Raw genomic sequence first — 24,734 nt, forward strand, 5'->3', positions numbered from 1 at the left:
AGCACCAACACACCCTCCCTCTCAACTAACTACCCGAGTCGCCTGATCGCTCCATTATCACGCCCGCTGGCATTTTCCTCGGCCTCTACATCTTGTATACCGCTTACAATTTACGCCGCCATCGGCCGCTTCTGTCGTCCATGGGCAAGTACAACTTCACAGCCCTGCGGGTGCGGCAGACGGCGCTCAGCCAATTCGCCAGCGGCAAGACCAGCAAGCTGCCCCAATGGGTCGATGTGGTCGGCGAGATTCCTCCTGCCGAAACAATTACTCGCACCCGACCGTTTCAACATCAACTCGTTCGGCAGCGCCTGAAGACCGTCGATGGGTCCTCAAAACCGCAGGTCGTCTTTGAAGTCCAGGAGAAGCGCATCAAGCCGAAGAAGGCCAGCCGTCTGTTCCAACCCGTGGAAATCAAGTACGAGGAGGATCAACTGCGAAGAGAGTTCTTCCGCGACCACCCGTGGGAGCTTGCCCGGCCTCGTGTACTCCTCGAAAGCACCGGCAAAGACTTTGAGAACTATGACTGGAGCCGGATCCAGCAGCCCGGAAAGCGATTGGATGGCGAAAGGTATGTTCCATTTGTTGTTCTGTCTTCTACGATCCAGCACTGACATAAAGTACTAGTGTTGTCCAACGCCAGCTTTACCTCCTCAACACCGTTCCAAACATGACTAAGAGTGAGGCCTATGACCAAGCCCGCCAAGAATTCTATCGACTTCGCTTGAAGGAGGACATTGAGCGACGGGTTGCTGCGGAGGAGGCCGAGGCCACAGGCGCAACCTTTGGGCCGCGACACTTGGATATGGGAATGGAGGGCGAGAACCAGCAGTTCGAGCGGTGGAAGAAGTGGGCGCAACGAGCGTCCCAGATCATCGAGCAGCGCAAGGCGGCTCTGTCGGGAGCTCCAGAGATCATGGAGGAGCAGGTGGTGCCGCTAGAAGAGACCGAAGAAGAGGCACCCGCGGCGGCAGCATAGAGGTTGGCGGGCCAATGTACATTATTATACTTGCTTTCTTCCAAACAATTACCCCTGGTGGAAACAAATACAGTAACAGAAGAGTGAGTAGTAATTAGTGGTTGTGACACCGTTAAATGTCAGCCTCACCGCTTGGCTTATCGGGCATGTTTCTCGATAACAACCGTCTTGCTTGCCCGACCTCGCCTGCCTATTACTCTTCTTCTACCGTGCTGCCCACTTGCGTTGGCACAAACCGGACTGGAAGAATCCTTCTCGGTCTCGACTGGCCCTGACCCATCTCCTGGACCGTGTTGCATCCCTTCCCCCACAGATTCTCTCACGCCCAACCCCCCGACTTGCGCGACTGCGACCCTCATCAACCATGCCCCGTGTCAGTGCGCGCGCCCTGTCCTAACCGGGTAACGGTTCACGTTCTCGCAAACTTTCTGCGATCTGTCCTGCTGTGGACAGGAACGCTGGGCGCGTGGCTGCTCAGTAACGCCTGGGCGGCTCCCGACCATGATCGCCGCGATGATCCGACCGGAGGACACCATACGCGGGCCACGCTCGTTCCGCGGCGAGGCCGATGACGATGATACAGAAAAAGGGCTGGAGGCACTGGTACCGCCTCGCCTGTCGATTGACGATGTCTCTCCTGGTCCCGACGACGATGGGAGCAGGCCCGGTACAGCAATGAGCGAAACCCATGGCGGCAGTAGCAGACCAGCCGCATCTAGACTGCTCAGCCCCGACGACACCATTGACCTTGTGCGGCGCACGGTGGAAACGGGAATCCAGGATACTAAACGCTCGCTGGCCGGAAGCGAGGCTGTTAGCCATGTGGTCAAGCCGAAGCTGACCATCGATCTGGGGCATTCTCACATAGTGAGGATTCCAGAGCCTGTGGTGGATATAATCAAAGATGAAGTGGAAAGGTAACATGTCGCCTGAAGTCCTCGACAAGGAATGATGCTAATACACCCGACCAGGATTTCCTTGTCCAACAACCACCTCTTCCACATTCCCTATCGCTTCGCCGAGTGCTCCCATCTGCGATACCTCAACATCAGAGCCAACAGTTTCCGTGAATTTCCCAAAGGAGTATGAAGTTTTTCCTCTACATTACCGGCAGTTACTGACCCGCCGCTAGGTCTACAAGTTGCCGCTGCTGGAGATTCTCGATCTCAGTCGAAACAAAATTACTACCCTACCGGATGAAATCAAGAAACTGTCCTCGCTGCGGGTGCTGTCGATCATGCAGAATCGCCTGGACGATTTACCATCCGGTCTTTCCGACATGAATAAACTTCAGATTCTCAAGGTTGCCGGCAATCCATTACAATACCCCCTGCGGCGTACTCTGGAGGACTCTGAAAATGACATGGCCAGCTCTGCAATGACTGACAACGAGAAGGAGGTGGCGGTGACTGCCGATTTGAAGAGATTCCTCAAGGTTCGCCAACAAGCAAATACTCCAGAGCCAGAGGGCGGCAATGACACGAGGTATGTACTACAAGATATGCGAATAAATGGTGGACTTACAAATCATCTAGTGATGGAACGGTCGATCACCCGAGACCTCAGCCGGTCAAACGAAAGTTGAGTAGTCGGTTTCCCGTGATTCCAAGCACTGGAGACAGCTCGGCAGCGTCGTCCAGATCACCGTCACTATCGCGGCCTCCCCCGCCCATCCCCGTCAAATCCCACAATCGCATAGCATCGGGACAGCCAGGTGCTACCTACCAATTGGCTGGTCTTCAGCGCCCTGGCATTACTCCGCACACTGCCGCTGAGCGGAACCGCAGTAACAGCGAAGGCATCATCCAAGCATCCTTTGCGGCGCGGAACAAACGAATGGGGGTCATTACTCGCAAAAATACTGATCTCGGCACCTTGGATGAAACAAGCCCAGGGAGCTATCGAAACAGCCACCTGCGAGGTCTCAGTCATGGATCAGTTCTTCGAGCACGTCCGGTCGGCCCGACACCTGCCAGCGGCAGTAGTTCTTCAAGCCCTGGTAGCCCCAGAGGAGAACGCAGGCGTCTCCGGGATGGCTGGGTCAATCGGATGTCCAGTCTTCCTGAGCACAAGGGCGAGCGAGGAACGGATGAACCGATCATCAAGTGCGCCAAAGGGATCCTTTTTGCACTTTTCCAGGTCCACTCCCATATTTCTACGCTGATAAACGTGATTAAGCGCGATGATACACGACGACACAGCCTTGAAATTGTTTTTTATAATGCTTCTACACATGTGGATCGGCTCAACGAGGCTCTTGAGGGTGCTGAAACTTTGTTGACCGAGGATCCCGACTCTTCATCGTCAGTTACAGAAACCGTGAAGAGTGAATGCGAGACCTGCATCAGGGCCTACACTCATGTTGGCACACAGCTGCGCCATACCGCGACCAAGATTGTCGCTAATGGTGATGGCCGGTATGTACGGTCCCTGATGTTGATGATGTATGGCAGCCTCGTGGAGCTACGAAACGCCTGTGCCAGTCTAAACGTCCCCCTCCGATCCGTTAACAAGCATATCTCCCCCGCAAAACGCGAAGGACGTTCAGTCATCAAGGAGATGCCGCCCACGGACCGGTTCCAGGGCCCCGTAGTCACTCCAACAAGGGACCAAACTCCACCAACTCGGCGCCTCCGAAGCGATACCACAATCCGACATCCCCAGCCTCCCGTGTCCGTACCCTTGCCGTTAAACGCAAGCAACCAGATTACCTCTGGGTCGCCTAGCTTCACATCCTCCTCTTCCTTCAACTATGGCCGCAGTCGTTCATCCAGCCGGTCGAACTTGGTCAACACCTCTGTGCCGTCTTCAATGGCAACACCCCGCTCTGGGGAATCCTTCCCTCCTATTCCAACCGCCGCCATGCCTCGTATCAACCCATTAACTGGACTGGACGAGATTGAAGAGGAGCGGATCTTCGAAAAGATCTTCCACCAACTCACATCCGCTTACACGGCTGCATTGCAGGCATTGCCTCTCGCACGCCGGCAATTTAGCCGATGCCTCGAGGTGGCAGAACAATCACGCGAGTCCGAGGGAATGCAGATGGTCTGGAACAACCTCATTCGCCGGTGTAGATTCTGCCTCGAAGTATCGGAGGCACTGGGCATTCGCCTTTCCACGATGAAAGTCAAAGAACCAGGTGGCGGACTACGCAATCAACGAGAATTCTGGCAGCTCTGCAAAACATTCATGCAGTCTTTTGTGGAACTCGTAACAGACATGCGTGAAGTGCGAAGCATGCAACTCCTCCCAGGCGATATAATCATCATTTTGCGCCCCGTCCAAAAAGCCAGTCGGGAAGCTGGTCGCTTGATCGAGGCTTCTCCCTGGTCCTACCTTGCCGACATGACCTCCGCCCAAGGCGCAGGCACCTTGTATGGCCCGCCCCTGCAGACAACACACTCACAACACCAAACGTCGTCCTCCACCTCCGCCATCTCTCACCCGACTGCCCTCCAGCACAGTGCCAGCCTGTCCCCGCAGTCTGTAACAGTCCCCGCTACACCGCTCAGTGCTGCACTCGGCCCGGCCGCGCAGGCTACTGTGCCCTCCACGCCGGCCAGTGCGTACAGTGACAAGTTCTTTGAAGGAGATGTTTTCCAGCGCGCAGACTCGTTGCTCTCGACGGGACATCAGGCGCCGTACTTTAGTCGTCGGTGATCTAGCTTTTGCTCCAGGTCTTCTTCTATGAATGATGATCTCCTCCAGCGCTTCCTTCCCATTTTTCCGCCATCTGTTTTTGATCACGATCATGGACATGTACTATTTACCGCATCTACTACCTGGAACAGATGGGAATCCATCTATCCAGTTCCTTATAACTGTCAGGCTAGTGGGCGTTCTGTGGCTATTCCGGGAACGGGAAAAAGGCAATCCTTGTATCTGTGTCATCACTATAGTATCTAGTTGTGGATATGCTCAGTTCTTATTTTTACGTAATTCTATTGGCCGGGTCTTGACTAGCGTTTTCATGTATAGTAGAGGTCTATCTTGATCGCTAATCACCTAGGGCAAGTCTTGGCTCGCCTTGGTGATCAAGCCCTGATGCATGACTCATGATGAATCTTTTTGACAACGATAGAAATCATATTCTATCATGCTGATTACAGTTGATTAATTCTGAATGTGTCAGCTATCATTCTTACTGTGTATGTTTCATAGTTGACTTGTTGTTAGCAAGTGTCCTTCAACCAGCCTCACTCTCAGGCAAGCAGGGATGGCAGGTAGTACGCACAGTATCCCTGAGCAAGAATCAGTATAAGTAGCGAATTATGTAGATATATAGGTTTAGTTATGAAATTTATTAGTCGTTCTTGTGACTGGGCTACGTTCGTTGCTACAATATGAGAAGTAGGCTGCACTGTGATAGGTATGTGCACATCTCCTCTATATCTCCCCCAAGCAAAACACCCAAAGGAAGACACATATTGGCCAATGAAGAAAACCTACTCTCTGAACCCAGGACGAGTTTGCCTGGTCATTTTTATGTATTGTGATGGAGATAAATCTGTCGACATCGTCCGAAGCCATACTATACTACCCATGTTTTATTTCACCTTGCTCTTGTTCTTGATGATTAATTCTAACAAAAGAACATGTACCTATATACACAGGACAATGTGTGACGGTGGGACCTTTCCTCCGCCGTTTAATCTTATAGGTGATCTCTTCAAGTAGATCCTTCGACTTTATCTAAGGATCTTGCTGTATCCGGCTTTTAATGTCTTCTTCATCGTCTTCTGTAAGCTTTTGTGGCGAACGAAATCGAGGTTGGGAAGTATTATTCACGCGTCTGTGCTCCTGAAGCACTGTCCGTTTGATGGTAGACGTGGGATTGTAGGAACTGACCGGCGATTGGTTATTTTGGGCAGCGCTGTTGACGAAAATGCATGCCCCTACTTCCATCCGTCCATAACCAACCACGAGGCTAATTCAGGATCATTGCATACTCCTGAAAAAATCCTCGACACTCTCATGAAATCATAGTAAGCTCCCGTGGGCTATTTTTTACGCATAGGAAGTCAAGACACGTCGGTCTTCCAAGATTCAGCATACGCGCCTTCCTGATTAGAGTTCTCCTGATTATGGTTAGCGACATTCCTTGTTTACTTGTCATTCCTGATTCCCAGGACTACCTTCCTTATATACACCTCGTTCTCAAACGATTTTCCCAGAATTAGAGCTTTTATTCTAACATCTCCTACGCATACCAGCCTGTACGCTTATTTCCGGTTTCTGCCGCATCTGTATCCTGTATCCTTCCAGCGGACTGTACTTGAGCTGCGTCAACATGAAGTTCCTCCAAACAATCAACGTGTTTGGCCTCATTCTTCAGGCTGTTATGGCACAGGTCCAGGCTCCTGCGCTACCGGGCAAGGGTGCCCCCATCTCGGCCTCGGACCGCATCTATACAGGTGACCAGTCTTCCAACACAGTCACTGTCATTGCACCATTCACTGGTCAAGTCCTCGGCACCATTGCGCTGGGTAATCCGCGTCTGACGGACTTGATGGGCCCACAATATCAAGAGGCAGTCAACTCGCACGGCCTTGGATTCTCGCGCGACGGGCGGTTCATCGTGTCGCTGAGCGTCACTACCAACCAGGTGACGGTCATCCGCTGCGAGGATAACGTGATCCAGTCAACGACGTTTGTGGACCGCCAGTCACATGAGGCCTTCTTCTCTGCAGACAACCGTACTATATGGGTGGGCACACGGGGTGTTGACCACATCGACATCGTTGACGGAATCAATGGCGGGATCATTGGCAAGGTGGACTCCTGGGGCGGACCGAGCAAGGTGCTCTTCAGCCCGGATGGCAAAACTGCGTATGCCAATCACATTCGGTCTGCATCGGTGTCAGTCATTGATGTCGAGCGCCAGGTCGTCGTCCACAACATCACTGGCCTGGCTGACACGTTCTCGTCTGACATGATGCTCTCTGCTGATGGGTTGCGCCTATGGGCGGCGCACAAGAAGGTCGGCAAGGTTAGCATCATCTCGACGGCACAGCGGAAGGTGATCGGGGTTCTAGACTCTGGAAGTGAGACCAATCATCCCAACTTTGCCACGGTGGACGGCATCGTCTACGGCTTCACCACAGTAGGGGCATTGAACCTCACACGGGTCTACGCGCAGCCAAATCCGCACAGAATGCCTGTCCATGTGCGCGACCTCCACTCCAGCGGCATCGAGCCTCATGGTATTTGGCCCAGTCCGGACAACACACATATGTACGTTGTGAACGAGCACAGCGACACGGTTGACTTCTTCAGCTTGGACAGCTGGAGTATCGTGAAGACCGTCAGAGTAGGCCAGGAGGGCCAAGCGCTCGTGTACGTTGCTGACGCGGTTACTTCCGGGGACGGCACCCAGAATCTGGGTACCCAGGGTCTGCTAGCCAGGCTGCCGTATAATAAACTTGTCAACGTCCGGTCGAGCGACGGCGGCTATACCGATGCCACAGCGCTCATCACCATTCGGCATGAGGAGGGGCTTGACATGTTCCAGCTTATCGGACGAGATCTTAATTTGAGCACGATATATACCGCCTCAGCATCCTGTCTGGGCTGTAACGGCGTTCAGCTTCCTCTGGTTAACTTCACAGCTACCCCGTCCAGCGGCATGAAAATGGGCTGTGGCACAGCACCCCAGGTTCTGGCATTCTTGTCTTTCTTTGGAGTGTACGATGAAGACACGCTGCAGGTTACGGAGGCGTAGGTAGATTTTTTTTTTCAATTTTAGATATCATAGTTGATAGGCTCTGAAAGGGTCGCATTGATTTGGATCCGATCAGTCTCCAACTGAATCAGTGGCCTACCCTGCTGGCTTGAACTTCTTTTCTTATTCGCTCTTTAGTATATTTAGATTCTCAGGGTCGTGCTCAGTTCTGCTCAGGGAGCAAGTAGTGAGCACTAAAACGGACAGAGCAAGTCACGGGGCGCCGGATATTATCCCGTACATATGTGCAGGGAATAAGAAGAGAACATTAATGTATTCAAGAAAGAGCGTAGCTTGCTCGGACATAGGAAAGAGTTTGTTAGTGGCTATTTGATAAATCAATGTGCTATACAGCTCGGGCGACACTGTCAGCTCTTTGGGAGTAATACTCAGTTTGGTCACCAAGCCCCTGCAATAATATTTGTGCATCCACTCCCAAAAGCTCGCGTAGTGGCACAGTACATGCATTCCCCAGCCACCTGGATATATGTACCCATTACAAACCCATCCTGCCAAAATAATATCAAAGGAATATCACCTGCGGTCCAGTGACAGAGAACCTTCTCATAGCCTATCGGTAAGCCCTGGCCCAATCTGTATCGAAACATATTGATCAGTTTCTTTTTGAGGTGGGATTTATCGAGAAGTTTGCTCCTATCAGGTGCGTTGCACCCGCACGGAACCCCAAACACGCCCTGTCCCCCAAATGGAATGGGCTTGAAATCACCGAATTCAGCGACTTTTCCCACTAATTGGCCTCCCGGCGTTCTCTTAATATTAACTCGCACTGTTTCAAGCTCCGCCGAGAAATAATGTGGATTCCCATGCACGTCATGGCCAGAAACCTTCCCACTTAGATTTCCAACTCTAAGACGGGCTGGGGGAGGCACAAGCTCCATACCTAGTTCCCGAAGAAACCCCACAGTGAAGTCTCGAGCTGTAGAGCGGTTTTGAGGATGATTCTGTGGTCTGTGATGGAGGGCACTTGCCCAGCCAGAAATCATATATACTGGCTCGCCTTCTGTGATAATTGTTCCACCATCGATCCGGAACCGCACATTCCGCATTTCCTCCACACGGTTTATTCGAGGCTTTCCGCGCTCTATAACACCAACTAGAACCAATGAGTCATAGAATGTCGGGGCTATCTGGGCAAAATTCTCAATGGGATTCTGAAGGCTTCCCAGCTGTGGTCCGGGTAGACAGTCCCTTAATGCGTAGCCCGTGAAGATACTGTGGTGTACACCTAGATTGGCAGCGAGGTATCGTCGAGCGATCTTTTCGTAATGACAAGCGTGGACAAGTAGCTCTATCAAATCCGCCAGGCTTATTTCACCCAGACCGCAGAACTGCGCTAATCCCAAAGCGCGCGCAAGAAGTCGGTCCTGCTGGCCTTCAGATTGCAGTGCTCTTCTCACCATGCCCCTCGCAAAGAGACCAATTTCCCTTTTCTCATAAGATGGCAGGTACTGAAATGGATTCATACGTTCCAACATCCACTGCCGCCATTGGGGTGGATATGTGATGCCTAGTCGTGATCGGATGGCTGTCCCCTTGGATTGGGAGTTGAGGTTGACAATCAGTGATTGGTAGACGCCTAGGGTTTTGAGGCGGGCGTTAGAGAGACCAAGGGCGATTCTTCCACGGTTGATGTCATGATAAATTGAAAAGAAGAGTGAATCGACTCCTTTAGGTGTCATAATCCACCCTATAGGTGCCGTCTTGTCTTGAACTGTTGGTCGTGGTACCAAGGGCTCAATATATCCCTTCTCAGTCAACCCGACAAACAGAATTTTTATCTCTTCAATGAAATGCTTGGATGCACGATGGTCGAGATATATTCGGGCAATCTTGACACCACCTTTAACCAGGAGGTTGACGATGATGGAAAGGGGGTCTATTCTAGAATAATGTTAGCTGTTATTCTTGTATAATCACAGAATCAGCATTCAATGTGGCTCACCCGCTGGACAGCGCAGCTGTGACTAAGTCAACTACAAGATCGCCGCCTACCTCCATTGATTCGAAGCTTATAGAAGTGTGGTACGAATACTTCTTTCGCGGGGATGGGTTTCTCCCAGAGGAATGAAGATGGAAAATCAAGGAGCAAAGGCGAATCTCGAACCTTATCTGTCTGTTGGTGGGTGAGCCTATGTGCGTCGCTTGGGTTGTTTTTCATGTTTAGCCCACGCTAGGATGAAAACGAGCATCAAATGCCCGGGAAAGTAGTGGATTGCGCACGGACCGTCAAACTAGGTTGCGATTTGAATTGACCAGAGCCGCCTTCTTAGCTTGGCAAGGGATCTTAGCTGGCTGTCAACACGGGGAAAAATCCACTAACGACACGACGGAGGTAAGAATCCCCGAGAACCTCGTATTCAGCCCACCCATGCGTTTTTAAATCGCTAGTTCACCCTACTGATCTACAGGCCCAAAGTGGCGCAGTACAGTAAATGCAACTCATGATAGGAGCCAAGATGCTTGCGCGGGTGATGCCTCCTTGGCAAGGGAATGAGCCGTCATGCTTGGACTAGAGCCCCATATGAGGGGACTCTTTCATAAAAAAGGGGGTAGTGCAGGGCGATTACTTCACCCAAAAAGAAAACAGATCTGCATTAGACAGGATCGTTCTTGGTTACATTGCATATCCTTGCGCTTACATCCAATTCTCTAGTTGAAAAGACCTTAGCGCAAAGCTCGTCGGAAGAAGCGACTTGGGAGATTTGAACAGAGCTTTTCGTATTTAGATGAGATATCTCCACATGCAGGTTCGCTCTCAAAATACTTCACTCTGAATTTCCTACTGCACGCCATCGGCATTCGTTGAGTCTATATCAAACTACCTGCATTTATTCACTATGCACACTGAAAGACTCCTTTCCCTCTTCGGGATCGTGTCACTCACCTTCGCGTCCGGCTTTTCTCCACTCCTCCCTCGTCAATCGATCAATGGACCATATTGTTCACCTGAGGATAAGGGATAGGAAGGCGATAACAAGGATGACTCTGGTAAACACGAACAGGGTGGATGGACAGACGGAAAAAATGTGAAGGTATGGAAACACGGAAGATTCAAATATCTGGACGAACTGGCGAGGTCTTGCACGGTCTGTTCTTACACAGTTTAACTTTTGCAGGTCGATCTTGAACGGTTGAATATGTTGGTTCTGAACAGGCTGGACTTGCACTGTCCGCTCTTGTACAGTTCTTAGCTTATTAGGAGTAGCCTTCTGGGGATTAAACTCTACAACAATAATCTCTGCAAAATCAGCCTGTGCAAAATCAACTCGTGAGAGATTAAACTTTATGCTTGAATGTTCCGATTCAATTTGATGTTCCATATAGATATCCCAGGGATAAATCCCGATGATACGGTTTGGTTCCTGATCCGCGCCTTTAAGCTATTGGAAGCTGCTAGTTATAAGTAGAGTTTGACTAAATATCAACCTTAAAGATAGCCCCACATCCTCCCGTACGAAACTGACCGCGGTGGCTGTTCATGGCTCTTACCGAGGACACCACACGCCCGTGTGGAACATCTATAGGCCCTTCACCTCTACGTTCCAGCTTGGCATAAAACAGGATATGTGGACTTGTGTTCATGCTGAATAAACGATCATTGTTTTGACATACCTGGGGCATCAGGGTTCATTTAACTTGGAATAATTGTAACGCGTTGATTTGCGGATTTGGCTCGCAAAAATATTACGTTTGACATTCAACGTGGAATACAGGATTGTTTTTACTTTCAATTGCCCATTGACCGACAGTGAAAATGAATTTTCGGGCGAAGTTTGTGGCTAAGTCATGGTATTGACAGCCACAATACTTGTTACTATACGATAGCCGTAGAGCAAAAGACTGTGAGGGCAGCTGTACTGTAACGTTATGCCTGCGAGGGATGCATGGCCTTTCAGGCCTATAACTGCCTCACAACTGCGCACTGATCATATACATGATTGCATACACGAGCGGGGTAAGAGTCTTTACATAAATGCCTCGCTGGAACCTGAGTTTCAGGGGCCAGCGATCAGTCTTGAAATCATACTGAGCCGCATCTTCCGCTTCCCTGCGAGTCTCTGTTGCCCGAATCCGTAAAACCCCTACGGCAGGTGTATCGTGAGACTACCCTGACAGTAGTTCTTGAAGTCGTTATGCTTCATCACAATAATTTCCTTAGAACTTTCCATTATGGCCGACGTCTCACGGCAAATGAGAAGTAATACTCCCAGGAGCATTCATTAAAGAACAGGGACAGCAGTCCGCAATGGGATCTGTCCAACCTTAACAGATAATCAGGCTTCATCGCAGTTTCATTACGACCGACGCACGACAAGTGAAAGGAATACTCCAAGGAGAAATCAGTAGAGAAAAGGGCAAAGGTCCAATCAAAAGTTGATACATTATTTTTGCACAAAAGGATCACCAATCAGATGGCATTCAGTCTTATCCTAAATTCCTAGAAGTATCGACAATGTTCCTAGGAGTATGTGACGTCCTATAATTAGCCTAGGGCAAAAATGTGTCGCTAGCCTATTACAGTCATTCTCGAATTCGGCTTGACCAATGCACACTTGAGAGTTATTTTTTGGATCTACCGCTGAGCTCTCTGCATCGATAATTTGTTGAGCGGGCCGTGTAAATTGAGGTCCTGTCGGCCACTTCCCCAGGCCCTCTTCAATATCTTTAGACCATGTTTCTGGGGGCTTCTTCATATGAACGCAGAACGACCTCATTGTCCTCGATAGCATTTACCGTAGTGCTGGCGAACTTCCTTGCTGGCACTTTCTGAGTAAACATAATGTCCAGCTCCTCATAAGGTCGTTTCCAGGTCTCAGGAAGTCGGAAGTAAGCCCAGATTAGCATCAGGAAAGATGTGCCGCCCCAAATAAATCTTTTTTGACGAACACTTGTTAGCGAGTTCTTAAGCAAGATTAATTTATTGATAAAAATCAGACACGTACCCAACGTAGCCCTTCACATTCCATGCCTCTGGGTTCATTAAGTACTGCATGAGAATTCCGGCTACAAGACCAGTAACAGTATTCAAGTTTCTCGCGATTCCGATGGTTTTCTGCCGGAGCCGACTGGACCCTATTTCAGCTGGAAACGACCAACCGAGCTGTCCGATAGAAAGCTGGAAGACGAAGGTCCACAGTAGACACAAGCTCGCTTGCGTTAGAGCAACACCTTTGTGGTCTGTCCACACATTTAGAATGCCGATTATGAGCAGGATCGGACAAAGTGTTGCTAATCCACAGATATAAATTGTGCGGCGACCGAAATATGGCATAATAGCTTGGAGATCCTAAGTGTAAGTGAGGAATTCTCTAAAAACGCAGAGTACGTTATAAACAGGTTCAGACCTACCAAACCAGTTGATGAAACACCCGATAAGGCCCAAACAGTTCCCGCTAAGTCCAAGAGAGTAAGTCGTAGATGTACCAACGCCGATACTCTGGAAAAAGTAAGTGCTGCTGTACGCAAAGCCGATGCCCACAAAGACTTGGCCAGCGTAGGTCAAAGCTGCAATCTCGGTTCGACGGAGTTCGGGGCCTCTAAAACAATCCCAATAACTTCCCTCCACATGGACTCTCCGCTCAAAGTCATTGGTGTGGATAATAGTTGCTAGTGTGTGCTTCGGGTCAATGTCACACTTGGAGCTCTGAAGGCGGCGCAGTGCCTTCTCAGCTTCCTCTAGGCGATTTTGTCGGACTAGATGCCAGGGGCTCTCAGGCGCAAGGTATACCAGTGGTAACAAGATGCAAGGCCATACCCATTGGAGTGCAAAGGGGATCCTATAGGCCCACTGACTCGTATTGTTAGATAACCCTTTTAATATACCAGAGGCGATAAGTTGGCCGATAATGAAGCACATGTTAGTGTACGAGGTGAGGTACGTCCGTATAGACGGAGGTAGAACCTCGGCGGCGTAGGAAATCGCACAAGTAGCAAGTGTTGCCCAGGGGAAGCTATCGAATGCATGACAAGTAAGCAACTATATGTATAAATCAAAGGCTGGAGAAGGAAACGTGCATACTTACCCTAAGAATACCTCGCCAATTGTCAGAACCGTTAGGTTCGGCGCAAAGAAAGGAAAGAAAATGCCCCCGATTATTAAGACAAGTGACCACATAACAACGCGTCTTTGCCCGTAGGCGGGCACCAGCCAGCCGTTAAGAATGGCTGCGAAGAAGCCGCTCGCGTTATTTGCTTGGCCTAGGGCAGACTGCCAAGCTGCTGTCAATTGATACCCGCTGGGTGTCGCTGGTGAAACTCCCACGTAACGGCCGAACTTAATTTGAAACGAAGCTTTATGAAAGGCGCTTTAATCAGCATATTAAAGCAACGCGACCAAAAGTTCACAAAAGTGACGGTCACGTACGAAATGCAAAGAAGCTTCCAATCAGGGCACAATCATAGCCTTCCATGACAACACAGAACGCCATGACAAGAGACCATAGGATGGCGTAAGGATAGGCCTTAACGGCTGCCAGGGCGCCTAATTCCTTCTCATTGGCAAAACCGGCCGCCGCGTCCGCGATCATATGTTTAGTGTCCGCTATCAGATCATCGTCTATCTTCTCGTCGACGTGCTCGGCCGTAGCACCGATTTCCACCTCATTTTTATCTACCATAATGCGGATAATACCGTCGTAGGCGCTTCGTTTTGTAGCGTGGGGCGACGAGGGCAGAGTTGAACAAATGCTGTCAATTGGAATTGGAAAAGGCGAGCTCGAACAACTATGAGAGTTGTTAGGTTTATATATAGCCAAATTCGAGATGAGTGAAGGGCATGTGGAGAGTGTTCGCTTGTTAACGGTTAGACGGATGTTGGTCCAGAATAGGATACACCACCGGAACGCATTATCACCCCGCAAATATTCGGTGGGACCAAGACGTGTCCAAAATCCGGGGTACTCACCCGAGAATCTCGCCGCTAACGCCCTTCCTCTCAGGCCCTGTACATGTTCTTGACACACCAAAAGCAGCTAAAAGTGATTTTAAAAAAAAGATCCAGTCCTCGTGCCAACACAATGAGACTGACCGGGAGATTCTCGGCGCCGGCTAATGTTTTCAACAATTTCGCTATGGGCCGACGGATATACAGTAAATCCTCACTTTAGCAAAATTGTCAAATCTGACTACCTGGTAGAATTACTAGCGGATACGCCTATCTTGCATTCCAATGTAATGTGTACGGCGCTGTTACAGGTATTGGGAACGGCCCTGTGCGATGTAAGATTGGATTGCAGTTCTTATGGAATACAGAATTCAGATTGAGTATCATTGTACAATGCTGGAATGCTCCATTGCAGTTATGTTTCGTGTTGGGCTACATAGTATGAATTATGATAATTAGCATTCAGGTTGAATTATTATGTCGGGACGGTTTCAATGTCTTCATTCAACTCCCTCTATCAGTTTCATAAGCCTCCTCTGCAATGAGTAGCGGTCCAAGGCTCGACAGGAGGTGAGCTTCTTGCGTAATTCGGTCGCGGACACACGCTTCTCCAAATGGAAGTCGGAACGAGCTACTTCATCGGTGTCTCTCGGTAGTGAGGGGGAAATTGGCCATTTAGCTATCAGACCGAGAATTCAGCCGAGCCCCACTCGTCGCATGCAACGCGTCTGTTAGTGTAAATGAACACTAATAGATTCAACGGCTTAGACCTTTCGACGAGGTGCCGTGGACAACGGCGTTGTAAAGAAGAGCATAGAATACTACGTAGGTGCCACTAGCGCACTTTTAGAGCAGTGTGTCATTCGTTAACCCGTCGCATGTGTTCTTCTACTGGATGACGTGACAGGATCTGAATTTCCATTTCGGAGTGATTGAGTCGACGATGAGCCTTAACGATTGAGCGCGTCTCACAATGGTTGCAAACCTCGCAAGTGTTCTTACGCCTACCAACAAAGCTCTACCATATACAAGAGAAGAGTTTATTCTGCGGCTTGGGCATTTTAATTCGATATATTCTCTGCCTATGCCGATGATGACTGAGGCCTATGCAAACGAAGTTCTTCAGCAATAGTACCCATCCCTAGGGCGAGTATCTTACTGAATAATTGCAAGACGAATGCCTGGTATTTATGCTGTATCTCTCTATAGTAGCTAGAACTTTCCCATGCAACCCATCCAAAGACCCAAGAAAGGACGACGGCCTCATAGATGTGGCAGACCCATCCCACTGTCTAGCCCTCTGCACAGGCCATAGGCGTCTCATATTGGCTGAGCCCATACCAAGCAAGGGCGGGTAATGGGCTGTGCTGAGATTCCCATATGCGCGTGGGTTAGGGCGCAGAGAGGTCTGCCACTGTCTGCGTCGATCCGAGCGCTTACTCCGAGCCACATAACACGGGTATTATTACAGGTTCAAGTCCTCTACGTCCTCCCCCACTACTCCCCTAATTTGCCCTATCATTTAACGTTTAGTAAAACCAATATTCCCCTAACCATCCTAGTTAGTATTATTAAGTATTACACCACCCCCCGAAATTCAATCACCCCTCCGGCAAAAACATCACCGAAAATATTTCCGCCTTTCACGCCGTAAGTGGAGCTGTGGTTTTCGAAGGATTGATTTGGCAAACGCCTCCCCACCACAACTCTTCGGTGATGTGGTCACGGTGAGGGGTAAATGGCCGAAATAATGATAAATAGGCTCCCTCAATTCTCGGGAAATCTCCGTTTGATCCGTAGCCGTCTCATATTTTGTCCTATTTTCACACTCGTGAAGTAATCGCCATGGTGAGACGCATCCAGCTCGACCAGGGTTGGGAATTCAAGCAAACGACATCTTTGGGCGACGGAGCAGCTCAGGATTTTCTGCCCGTGTCACAGTTTCCCACCGTCTCCTATCTCGACTTACTGCATCATAATCTTATTCCGGACCCGTATCTTGACCAGAATGAGCTCAAGACGCTTTGGGTCAATCATGCAGACTGGACGTACCGCACCACATCGGTGGGGCCATTCACCATCGACCAAGACGAGAAGGCAATCCTAGTCTTCGAGGGTCTGGATACGACAGTAGAAGTCTTCCTTGGTGGAAAGCACATCCTGTCCAGCAAGAATATGCATGTTTACCACCGCGTTGACATCACAGACCTCTTCCAGCAAGGAAAATTGCCACGATCTACGCTCGAGCTCAGATTCACCAGTGCAATCACGTCATCGCGAAAGGAACGAGATCGCATAGGATACAAGCGCGACCCGAATATGACTGGTGGCAATGACGAGCGATTATTTCTCAGGAAAGCTCAGTATCATTGGGGCTGGGACTGGGGTCCAACCGTGCAGCCATGTGGGCCATGGAAACCAATCTTTCTGGAGACATTTCAAATGAGGATTGCCAAAGATAAAGTCTTGGTCACTCGTAACGTTGTGCCAGATCTCAAGTCCGCCACAATCTCAGTGGAAGGCTTCATAGATCATCCTCGAGAGGGTACCGATTTGACAGCAGAACTGCTAGATCCTTCTGGCATCGTCATTATTGAACAAGCAACGACTTTCAATATTTCGGACGGCTCATTCAAGGCAAAATTCACACTCAACAACCCGCAGATCTGGTATCCGTTCCACTATGGAGACCAGCCGCTTTATCTTCTCCGTATTAAGCTGGGCGATGTCGACGTATTTGAGCAGACGGTGGGCCTGCGTCGAGTGCGCCTGCTTCAGCACCCGCTCAAAGATGCCGTAGGCACGTCTTTTGTGTTCGAAATAAACAATATTCGCATGTTCTGTGGTGGATCATGCTGGATACCGGGCGACTTTCTTCTCCCGCGAATGACCCGTGAGCGCTACGAAGGCTGGATATCGACGCTCAAGCGAGGAAATCAATCCATGGTTCGGGCTTGGGGCGGTGGAATCATGGAAGACGATTGCTTCTATGATATCTGTGATCGTGAGGGAATCCTAATCTGGCAAGACTTTCTCTTTGCATGTGGAAACTATCCGGCCTCGCCGGACTTTGTCGAGAATGTCCGGAACGAGGCAGAGCAGCAGGTGATTCGGGTTGGGCATCATCCATCGCTAGTGATCTGGGCAGGGAATAATGAAGATTATCAACTCGCAAACCAAGGAAGCTGGATATGGGACCCTACGGACGATGGACCATGGGATGACACGACCTTCCCGGCTCGACTGATATACGAACGTACGCTACCAGATGTCATTGAGCGGCTGGGTCGGGATGTGCCATATGTTCGCAGCAGCCCATACGGCGGGGCAGAGAACGCCAATGATCCAACCATAGGAGATGTCCACATCTGGGACGGTAAGTGCATCTGCTCTCTTGATTCGAATGTTGCTGACAACGTCTTAAATAGTATGGCATGGCCCTATGGCTCCATATCAGAATTACAAGGAGTTCATGGGGCGATTTGTTAGTGAATTCGGCTTTGAGTCTGCACCTTCTCTTCGCACTATAAATATGGCCATTACTGATCCACGAGAACGCTTCTCCCAATCCCGTACGTGGATGTCACACGACAAGGCACCGGGTCACACCCGACGGTATGGGATGTATATGTCAGAAAATTTCCGTTTTGTCATGGAGCCCCTCGGTGCCTATGTGTACTGTACGCAGTTCTTGCAAGCAGAGGCTATGTCGTATGCCTACAACCTGTGGCGACGCGAGTTTCGGGGTCCCGGAGAGGAAAACTGCAGTGGAGCCTTGGTCTGGCAGACGAATGACATCTGGCCTTGTATGAGCTGGGCTATTGTAGATGTTGACCTGAGACCAAAGGCAGCTTGGTATGTTGTGAAACGAGCATTGCAGAAAGTCACAGTCGGTGTGGAAAGGGTGATCACCAAAAAGTATTCGGAGGTGATAAATTATGATCCCCTGAAAAGAGCATGTGAGATCTGGGCAGTGAATAGCAACACTAGCGAGCTCAAAGTGACCTTGAAGTTGGTTGCTTTTGACATTGAGACCGGGAAGCCTGTGCCTCTACCTCACAGCGAGGTCGAGCGCAGATTGACTCTTGCACCAAATCGTTCAACCGATCTGTGTCGCGTCGATATCCCGCAGTCAGAAACTACTGTCCTCGTGGCTTTTCTGAATGATTCCGGAACGGGTTCAAACCTAGCACGTTGGGTGTCGTGGCCGGAGCCGTACAAATACTTGCGATTCCGGCCTGATTTGAAAGTGGAAGCACAGGCGCAGGGAGACGACAAGATGCTGTTGCGGGCAAACGCGCCCGTCAAGGGCGTTATGCTAGAAGTGCCAATGGAGGAAGGAGAAGACGCAGTATGGGAAGACAACTTTGTGGATTTAGTACCTGGTGAGACGGTAGTTGTTGGTGTCAAAGGTCTCTGCGGAAGGACTGTGAAGCCACGCTGGCTCTGCGATTGGGAGCAAACTGATACGTGAACGCAACCTGGAGTGCACTAGAAAATTTCTTGCTCGATACAATTTACCGGCCTTGATAAAAATTACCATTTATTTCAAGTCCTCGCATAATGGTGCACTACCAGATCATCGCCCACCTAGTCCGCACTCAAGGAGTTTGTGGGGTATTGTTTCTTTTCCTTCTTTTTCTTCTTCTTCCCTTCTCCAACATGGAAGTCCTGTCGGCCAAAGTACTCATACTGAATACCATCGTTTTCGTTGTTTCCCTTCTGACCTGACTGCCCGGTCACAGCTGCTACCCCACGGAATATAGAGCACTATCCCGTGCCTCTTCAGGCCAGGCGTACCGACCGGTACGGGTGGTCCTTGTGAAAGGCATCAGCGATCTCGGACCAGGTGGCCAACCACGCACCCTCCTACTTCTCAATATACTAAGAGAGTCCCTACTATCTACAAAGTCATATCACATGCTGCCTCAGGCACAATTCAGGAACGCTATCCCAGGCTGGTCACATGGAGTACATTCTCTCGCCGGCGGCGCTATGTCTTTCTTCTTAAAGAAGATAGCTAGATTATCAAGGTCAGAAACATCGACGTCATCGACTGGGGTTTTGAGGTGGGCTAGACGAGTAGCGAGGTCTAGATAGTCGACGATGTGACCAGTTGTAACGGAACTACGCATACGGAACCACGTATGACGAGACCGCTGTCTCGGGAACCCGTCATGCTGGCATCCACAATGCAGACTTCCATGACCCTGGTAACTCTGACATGATGCAAGGTTGAGGACTGCGTTTGAGGACTACGTTTGAGGATTGCGTTTGACAGTTGAGAAAGGACATGGACTGTTGTAGATAAATAGAGACTCTTCCTCTGTCTCTTCTTCCCTTTCTCAACTTGGATCTCCCGTCGACTACGTACTCAAATTGAATTCTTTATTGATTTCTTTCTTGATCTGACATCCGGTCACAGACGACGTCGTCTAGCCAACCTAAGCGAGACGACTTAACGCTCTTACGGCGTGGATGGCGGGCATCGCGGGCACTCGGCTCCTGCTTGACCTGTTATAGTCGAAGATCTGGCTCTTCTTTCACTTCCTTCCGGATGATAACAATTTGATATCGCGCTCGGTGCCGCCCCTTTTGTGAAACAACTCGTAGAGCTTAGTAGTATGTATCTCCTTATTGTACCTTAGAGACAGGAAGAATTGATGGCGGTCAGACTTAGGGGAAGTCGTAGAGTGCCAAAGTAGAGACCTAATTGTGGAGATCATTAAGGAGAAGAAACGAATGGAGAGTTGTATTGACTAAGTGATCTCCTAGAAGGGAAGGTCTATCTACAAGCGGCGGTGGGTGCTAACGCCTTAGGTACGCACCTAATCACACCCCCCTTAGCGTGCACCGTGGAGAGGTATGGATCCAAAATTCTTATGAGATAGAGAGATTAGGGTACAAATCTGGGGCAATTTGAATCATAAAACAAGGGTTTAAGTATCTTAAAATAGGTTGGCATTATTATATCGATAGATTAGCTAGGCCATCGTCTCACCTAATTGGTATCAGGCCACCGAACTCGCCTAGCCGATCAAGGCGGAATGTTAATAATAAGCGGAATCTCGAAATCGAGCGGTCATTCAAGTTGGTCGTACAAAATGGATGAAGTTAAGGGACTTTAGTTTTCCAATTAGGGAATGTCGAAAATAGAGTATTTTAATCAGAGAATGTTGAAAATAGAGTATTCCAATCGGGGAATATCAAAAATAGAATATTCTATCAAGAATTAGAATTCCTCCAGAACACATACAGAAATTTTACCCCTTACCAATATTTCCTATTTTGTACTGGTGCTGTTATTCATTGTTTACTAGCTAGTTCACCCTCTAATTGTTGGGGACTCCTAGATTTACTGAATCAAATATTTTTTTTTTTCGATTTGTGCCTCCATGTGAGGACCCTCGTACGTCAAGATTTCGACATGAATAAAAAATCAAATCACATCAAAAGATAGCAGAGAGATACTGTGACCAAGCATAACGGGACTGCGTTTGGAGACTGCGTTTGAAGACTACATTTGAGGACTATGTTTGACAGGTGACACAGGACAAAGTGTTGTAGATAAGTAAAGACTCTTCCTCTGACTCTTCTACTTTCCTCAACTTGGATCTCCCGTCGACTATAGCACCCGAATTGAATCCCTTGTTCGTTTTCTTTCTTGACCTAGCATCCAGTCACATAGATAATAATATTACAGTATAAAAAAAGTCAATGTCGACAAAAGCCGTTGTATTCACACTAAAGGGCAAGGGGAAACCTAAAAACAAGGGAAAACCCATACCAAGGCACGATGAACAAAGAAAGCGGTCTATTTCTAAATCGCGTGACCACATTACACCAATTAACCCAAATAAGGCGACTGTTTTGTGTTGATTCACTATACAGTACGAGTTTGGACATCCAAGGGAAAGCACAATAAATAATTACTCACATCCTAATCATGTGCATCTCGGTCAGTCCTATATCCAAGCAGCCATCTTAGATCTGTCCTAAGAAAGTATCACTCACAAGCTATTTATTTGCATCCTAGTCAGTCCTGCATTCAAGTAGTTATCTCATCTCTCTCTCGGGAGGTGTTACTCGCAAGCTATTCATGTGCATCTTAGATAGCCCTATATCTATCCTAGGTGCCTAGGTATTACTCACAGACAATTAAAGTATATCCTAGTCAGTCCTATATCCAAGTAGCCATCTCATCTCTCTTCCAGGAAGGTATAACTCACAGACTATCATGTGCATCTTGTTAGTTGTATCTTAAACATATCTCCAAATGATCACGAGCCAAATATCCATTCGAAAAGGCTTCAGTCTCTTATCTGACGTTCCGTACTCAATATCTTTTACCAGTGTCGTACATAGAGCTCGTAATTACTAGTAGGAGGGTTTTCGGTTAGTAATTACTAATTATTCCTACTAACTATACTACTCACCTGGCGAGCTTTTAATTCCAAAAACATCACTCGTTTCAGATCGCTGCTTTAGGCGATGCGTCTTGAGATTGCCAAATCTCTCGCCGATCCGTTCTCTATATGCATAGAGCCGGGTGGCTTCATAGAGGAATCAGAAGCAGCAACGTGATATTCTGGTCAGATTTGAACTTGGCTGATACTCATCAGCAATCCGAGCTACCATTTCTAGCTGGTTTCGAATTTACGCGTCTAATGTCCGATGACGAAATACAGAATGGGAAAACGGGGAGGAAAATGAGTGAGAGAGAGTTTTATCAACACCCGGCCGTTTATAGAGAGCCTACCGTCTCGCTCTCTTAACCTTCGATGTTACTGAAAACTTCTCTGGAGCGAGTACACCTAGAATGACGCACGCTTAGTACCGAATGAAATAAAGTGACGGAGGAAGCAGCAGCAACGGCAGCAGAAAACTCGATAGTCGAGGATGTGTAGCTAAAGATAGATAGAACTATATGTTTTGCTCATCCGTCATGGCCCACTGGATCAAGAACTTGATTTTCTTCGTCCTCGAGGGTAGGAGATAGCCCGAGCACATCAGAATGCACTGAAAGAAACCGAAAGAGATAATCTAAGCCTATATGGCTATCTCATGGGATATCTTTAAGTAGCATAGATTTGATTATCCAGAATGTCAGACTCTCTTTGCATTCATCATTAGGCGTTAACAAGTTTGATCCCACTGATATCTCCTGAATAGCATGAATTCACTAAAGCCTTTTTCTAATTGCCAGCTGGCTCTCTCAAAGTATCAGTTAAGCTCACAACACTGAGAGAGAGCGGCATATTGCCTGCTCCACCAAACACACCTGCACCCAGTATCATCAAGTGATCAGGATGCTCTGCAAAGACATGTAGGCTCCGGCTGTATGCCGCCGGCTGCGGTGTAGCGTGAATTTCCCACTGATCAGGCTGGCCGTTGGCTCGGTTGGTGAAAACACTGCTATGATCAGCGTCACTGACGACGATAGTTCCATTGACACCGCCGACCGGAGACCAGACAACATAGGGAGACGAGCCCGGCTGTACCCCATCTACAACGATTGGATAACCGTAGGCAAAGCGAAAATCAAACGGGCTCTCAGCCAATCGATAGTAGACGGGATAGCCTTCCCCAGACCAGCTATCCCCTCCCGGAAACTCGTGCACCAGAATCCACTTCTCCAAAGGTGGAACATATGTAATAACCGTCATTCCAGGCCGATCAGTATAGTTGAGATACGCCACATCATTTATCACGGAGCCCCAGGATTTCAAATCCATTGATTCCTGATGAGCAAGCTTCTGACCATGCTGTGGGTCACGCTGATCAGAGTAAAATACTCCAACTGTGTGGTTGAAAACCCTATATTTCTGTTATTAATCAATTCGACCAAAAATAAACGAGAGAGTAGCCCACTGGATGAAGGGTTCCCAAATACATGGATTCCCATCTGTGGTATCCGGTCCACTGCCCCTCGCCACATTGCTGACGAACTTCCATGTGTAACCTTTGTCTTCACTGGCATATATATCGATATTCGTGCTATGGCTCCCCAGCTGTTTCCACTAGCCAGGACCGTGCCGGCCGCGAAGTCACCAACGGCATATGGCAACTCTGCCAACGCTGGCTGAGCGGCCATACCCAGTCCATTGACCTTGTCTGTCATGTTGGAGATCCAGGACCAGGTAGCACCACCATCTGCACTTCGAAATATGGGGAAATATGGAATTTTGTCTCCACTGTACGAGGCTGTCGCCAGGAGAGTTCCATCTGACAGTTCCACTTGTCGCGGATAGAGAACGCTGTGGTCAGAGTCAGGCTGGAAGATAACATTTTCTCCGAAAGTCGACCATGGCCGGGGTGGTGGTTGCCGGTGAGGTCTAGCTGATGCGACACAACTGAGGCCAGCCAGACAAAGGGACACAATCTTGGTGAGCATTTTTATGAATCAGGGATATGCAAGGAAAGTTCCTGTTACAGATAATTCACTTCGAATGGCTTTTCTTAGTTTGGAATCTCGTCAAATTGACCCTCATTATATATTGTTTTGTATCCATATGCGGGGACTCATCTGTTCCTGTACGATTTAGGAAAATTCCCGTGCCGATGAGTTACAAGCCTGGTGGAACCACCACAGTTCCTGAGATGCATCAAAATTTAGCCGGTAGGTAAGAATTCTAGGCCGGCGTGTCCTAAGCATTCAGCTAAAAGTTGGACCACTCATTTCTAACGGTCTCTCAACATACAAGAACTTTAATTAGCCTAATGCAATTGATCTTTCACAGGGATTAATGATCCCTGTAATTTAGCCTGGATCTCTCATTGTAAGCATACTTTAATTAGCCTAATGCATATGGTTCTTTACATAAACCAATAATCTCTGTAATTAAACTGGGAGACAATTGTTGGCACTGCTAGGTGCTGCTAACAACTTGGGATAATTGCTGGCTCCTCTAAGCATAGGTAATTTATCATCAAGCTTATACAGCTTTATGGCGACCTACTCGGGGGTTGCAGACAGTATCCTCTTATTCGACTTTTTGATATGCGTGAAGCTTTACCAGTTTCCTTCGTCTAATACGCACACCATTCACGTATACCTATCGCCCCTCTTTCTCTATATTTCCTCCTCTTTCCTCTGTAGTTTAGTAGCTTGACGTATACTCATTTTC

At 48.8% G+C, this 24,734-nt stretch overlaps 7 protein-coding genes across 7 annotated transcripts; 4 read left to right on the plus strand and 3 right to left on the minus strand.

Annotated features, from left to right (window-relative positions):
* Window positions 1-140: 140 nt before the first annotated feature.
* On the plus strand, window positions 141-979 carry rsm25 (mitochondrial 37S ribosomal protein mS23; the record flags this gene model as incomplete). Its single annotated transcript, XM_056979035.1, has 2 exons — window positions 141-571; window positions 628-979. 2 exons carry the CDS (start codon window positions 141-143, stop codon window positions 977-979), a joined length of 783 nt encoding a protein of 260 aa, XP_056832078.1.
* A 501-nt stretch (window positions 980-1,480) lies between these two features.
* On the plus strand, window positions 1,481-4,642 carry N7510_007111 (uncharacterized protein; the record flags this gene model as incomplete). Its single annotated transcript, XM_056979036.1, has 4 exons — window positions 1,481-1,896; window positions 1,951-2,062; window positions 2,112-2,464; window positions 2,515-4,642. The coding sequence occupies 4 exons, from the start codon at window positions 1,481-1,483 to the stop codon at window positions 4,640-4,642; spliced, it is 3,009 nt and encodes a 1,002-aa protein (XP_056832079.1).
* Window positions 4,643-6,272: 1,630 nt separating this feature from the next.
* On the plus strand, window positions 6,273-7,703 carry N7510_007112 (uncharacterized protein; the record flags this gene model as incomplete). The annotated part of the gene is made up of 1 exon (XM_056979037.1): window positions 6,273-7,703. One exon carries the CDS (start codon window positions 6,273-6,275, stop codon window positions 7,701-7,703), a length of 1,431 nt encoding a protein of 476 aa, XP_056832080.1.
* A 398-nt stretch (window positions 7,704-8,101) lies between these two features.
* N7510_007113 (uncharacterized protein) lies at window positions 8,102-9,722 on the minus strand (the record flags this gene model as incomplete). Its single annotated transcript, XM_056979038.1, has 2 exons — window positions 8,102-9,605; window positions 9,667-9,722. The coding sequence occupies 2 exons, from the start codon at window positions 9,720-9,722 to the stop codon at window positions 8,102-8,104; spliced, it is 1,560 nt and encodes a 519-aa protein (XP_056832081.1).
* A 2,894-nt stretch (window positions 9,723-12,616) lies between these two features.
* On the minus strand, window positions 12,617-14,341 carry N7510_007114 (general alpha-glucoside permease; the record flags this gene model as incomplete). The annotated part of the gene is made up of 6 exons (XM_056979039.1): window positions 12,617-12,626; window positions 12,668-12,728; window positions 12,822-12,902; window positions 13,074-13,675; window positions 13,748-14,015; window positions 14,089-14,341. The coding sequence occupies 6 exons, from the start codon at window positions 14,339-14,341 to the stop codon at window positions 12,617-12,619; spliced, it is 1,275 nt and encodes a 424-aa protein (XP_056832082.1).
* A 2,111-nt stretch (window positions 14,342-16,452) lies between these two features.
* N7510_007115 (beta-mannosidase) lies at window positions 16,453-19,081 on the plus strand (the record flags this gene model as incomplete). Its single annotated transcript, XM_056979040.1, has 2 exons — window positions 16,453-17,983; window positions 18,036-19,081. 2 exons carry the CDS (start codon window positions 16,453-16,455, stop codon window positions 19,079-19,081), a joined length of 2,577 nt encoding a protein of 858 aa, XP_056832083.1.
* Window positions 19,082-22,802: 3,721 nt separating this feature from the next.
* On the minus strand, window positions 22,803-24,001 carry N7510_007116 (Neuraminidase; the record flags this gene model as incomplete). Its single annotated transcript, XM_056979041.1, has 2 exons — window positions 22,803-23,424; window positions 23,553-24,001. The coding sequence occupies 2 exons, from the start codon at window positions 23,999-24,001 to the stop codon at window positions 22,803-22,805; spliced, it is 1,071 nt and encodes a 356-aa protein (XP_056832084.1).
* Between the last annotated feature and the right edge of the window lie 733 nt (window positions 24,002-24,734).

Source organism: Penicillium lagena (assembly GCF_028827675.1).
Source record: "Penicillium lagena strain IBT 129212 chromosome Unknown utg000005l_segment0_segment0, whole genome shotgun sequence".
NCBI lineage: Eukaryota > Fungi > Ascomycota > Eurotiomycetes > Eurotiales > Aspergillaceae > Penicillium > Penicillium lagena.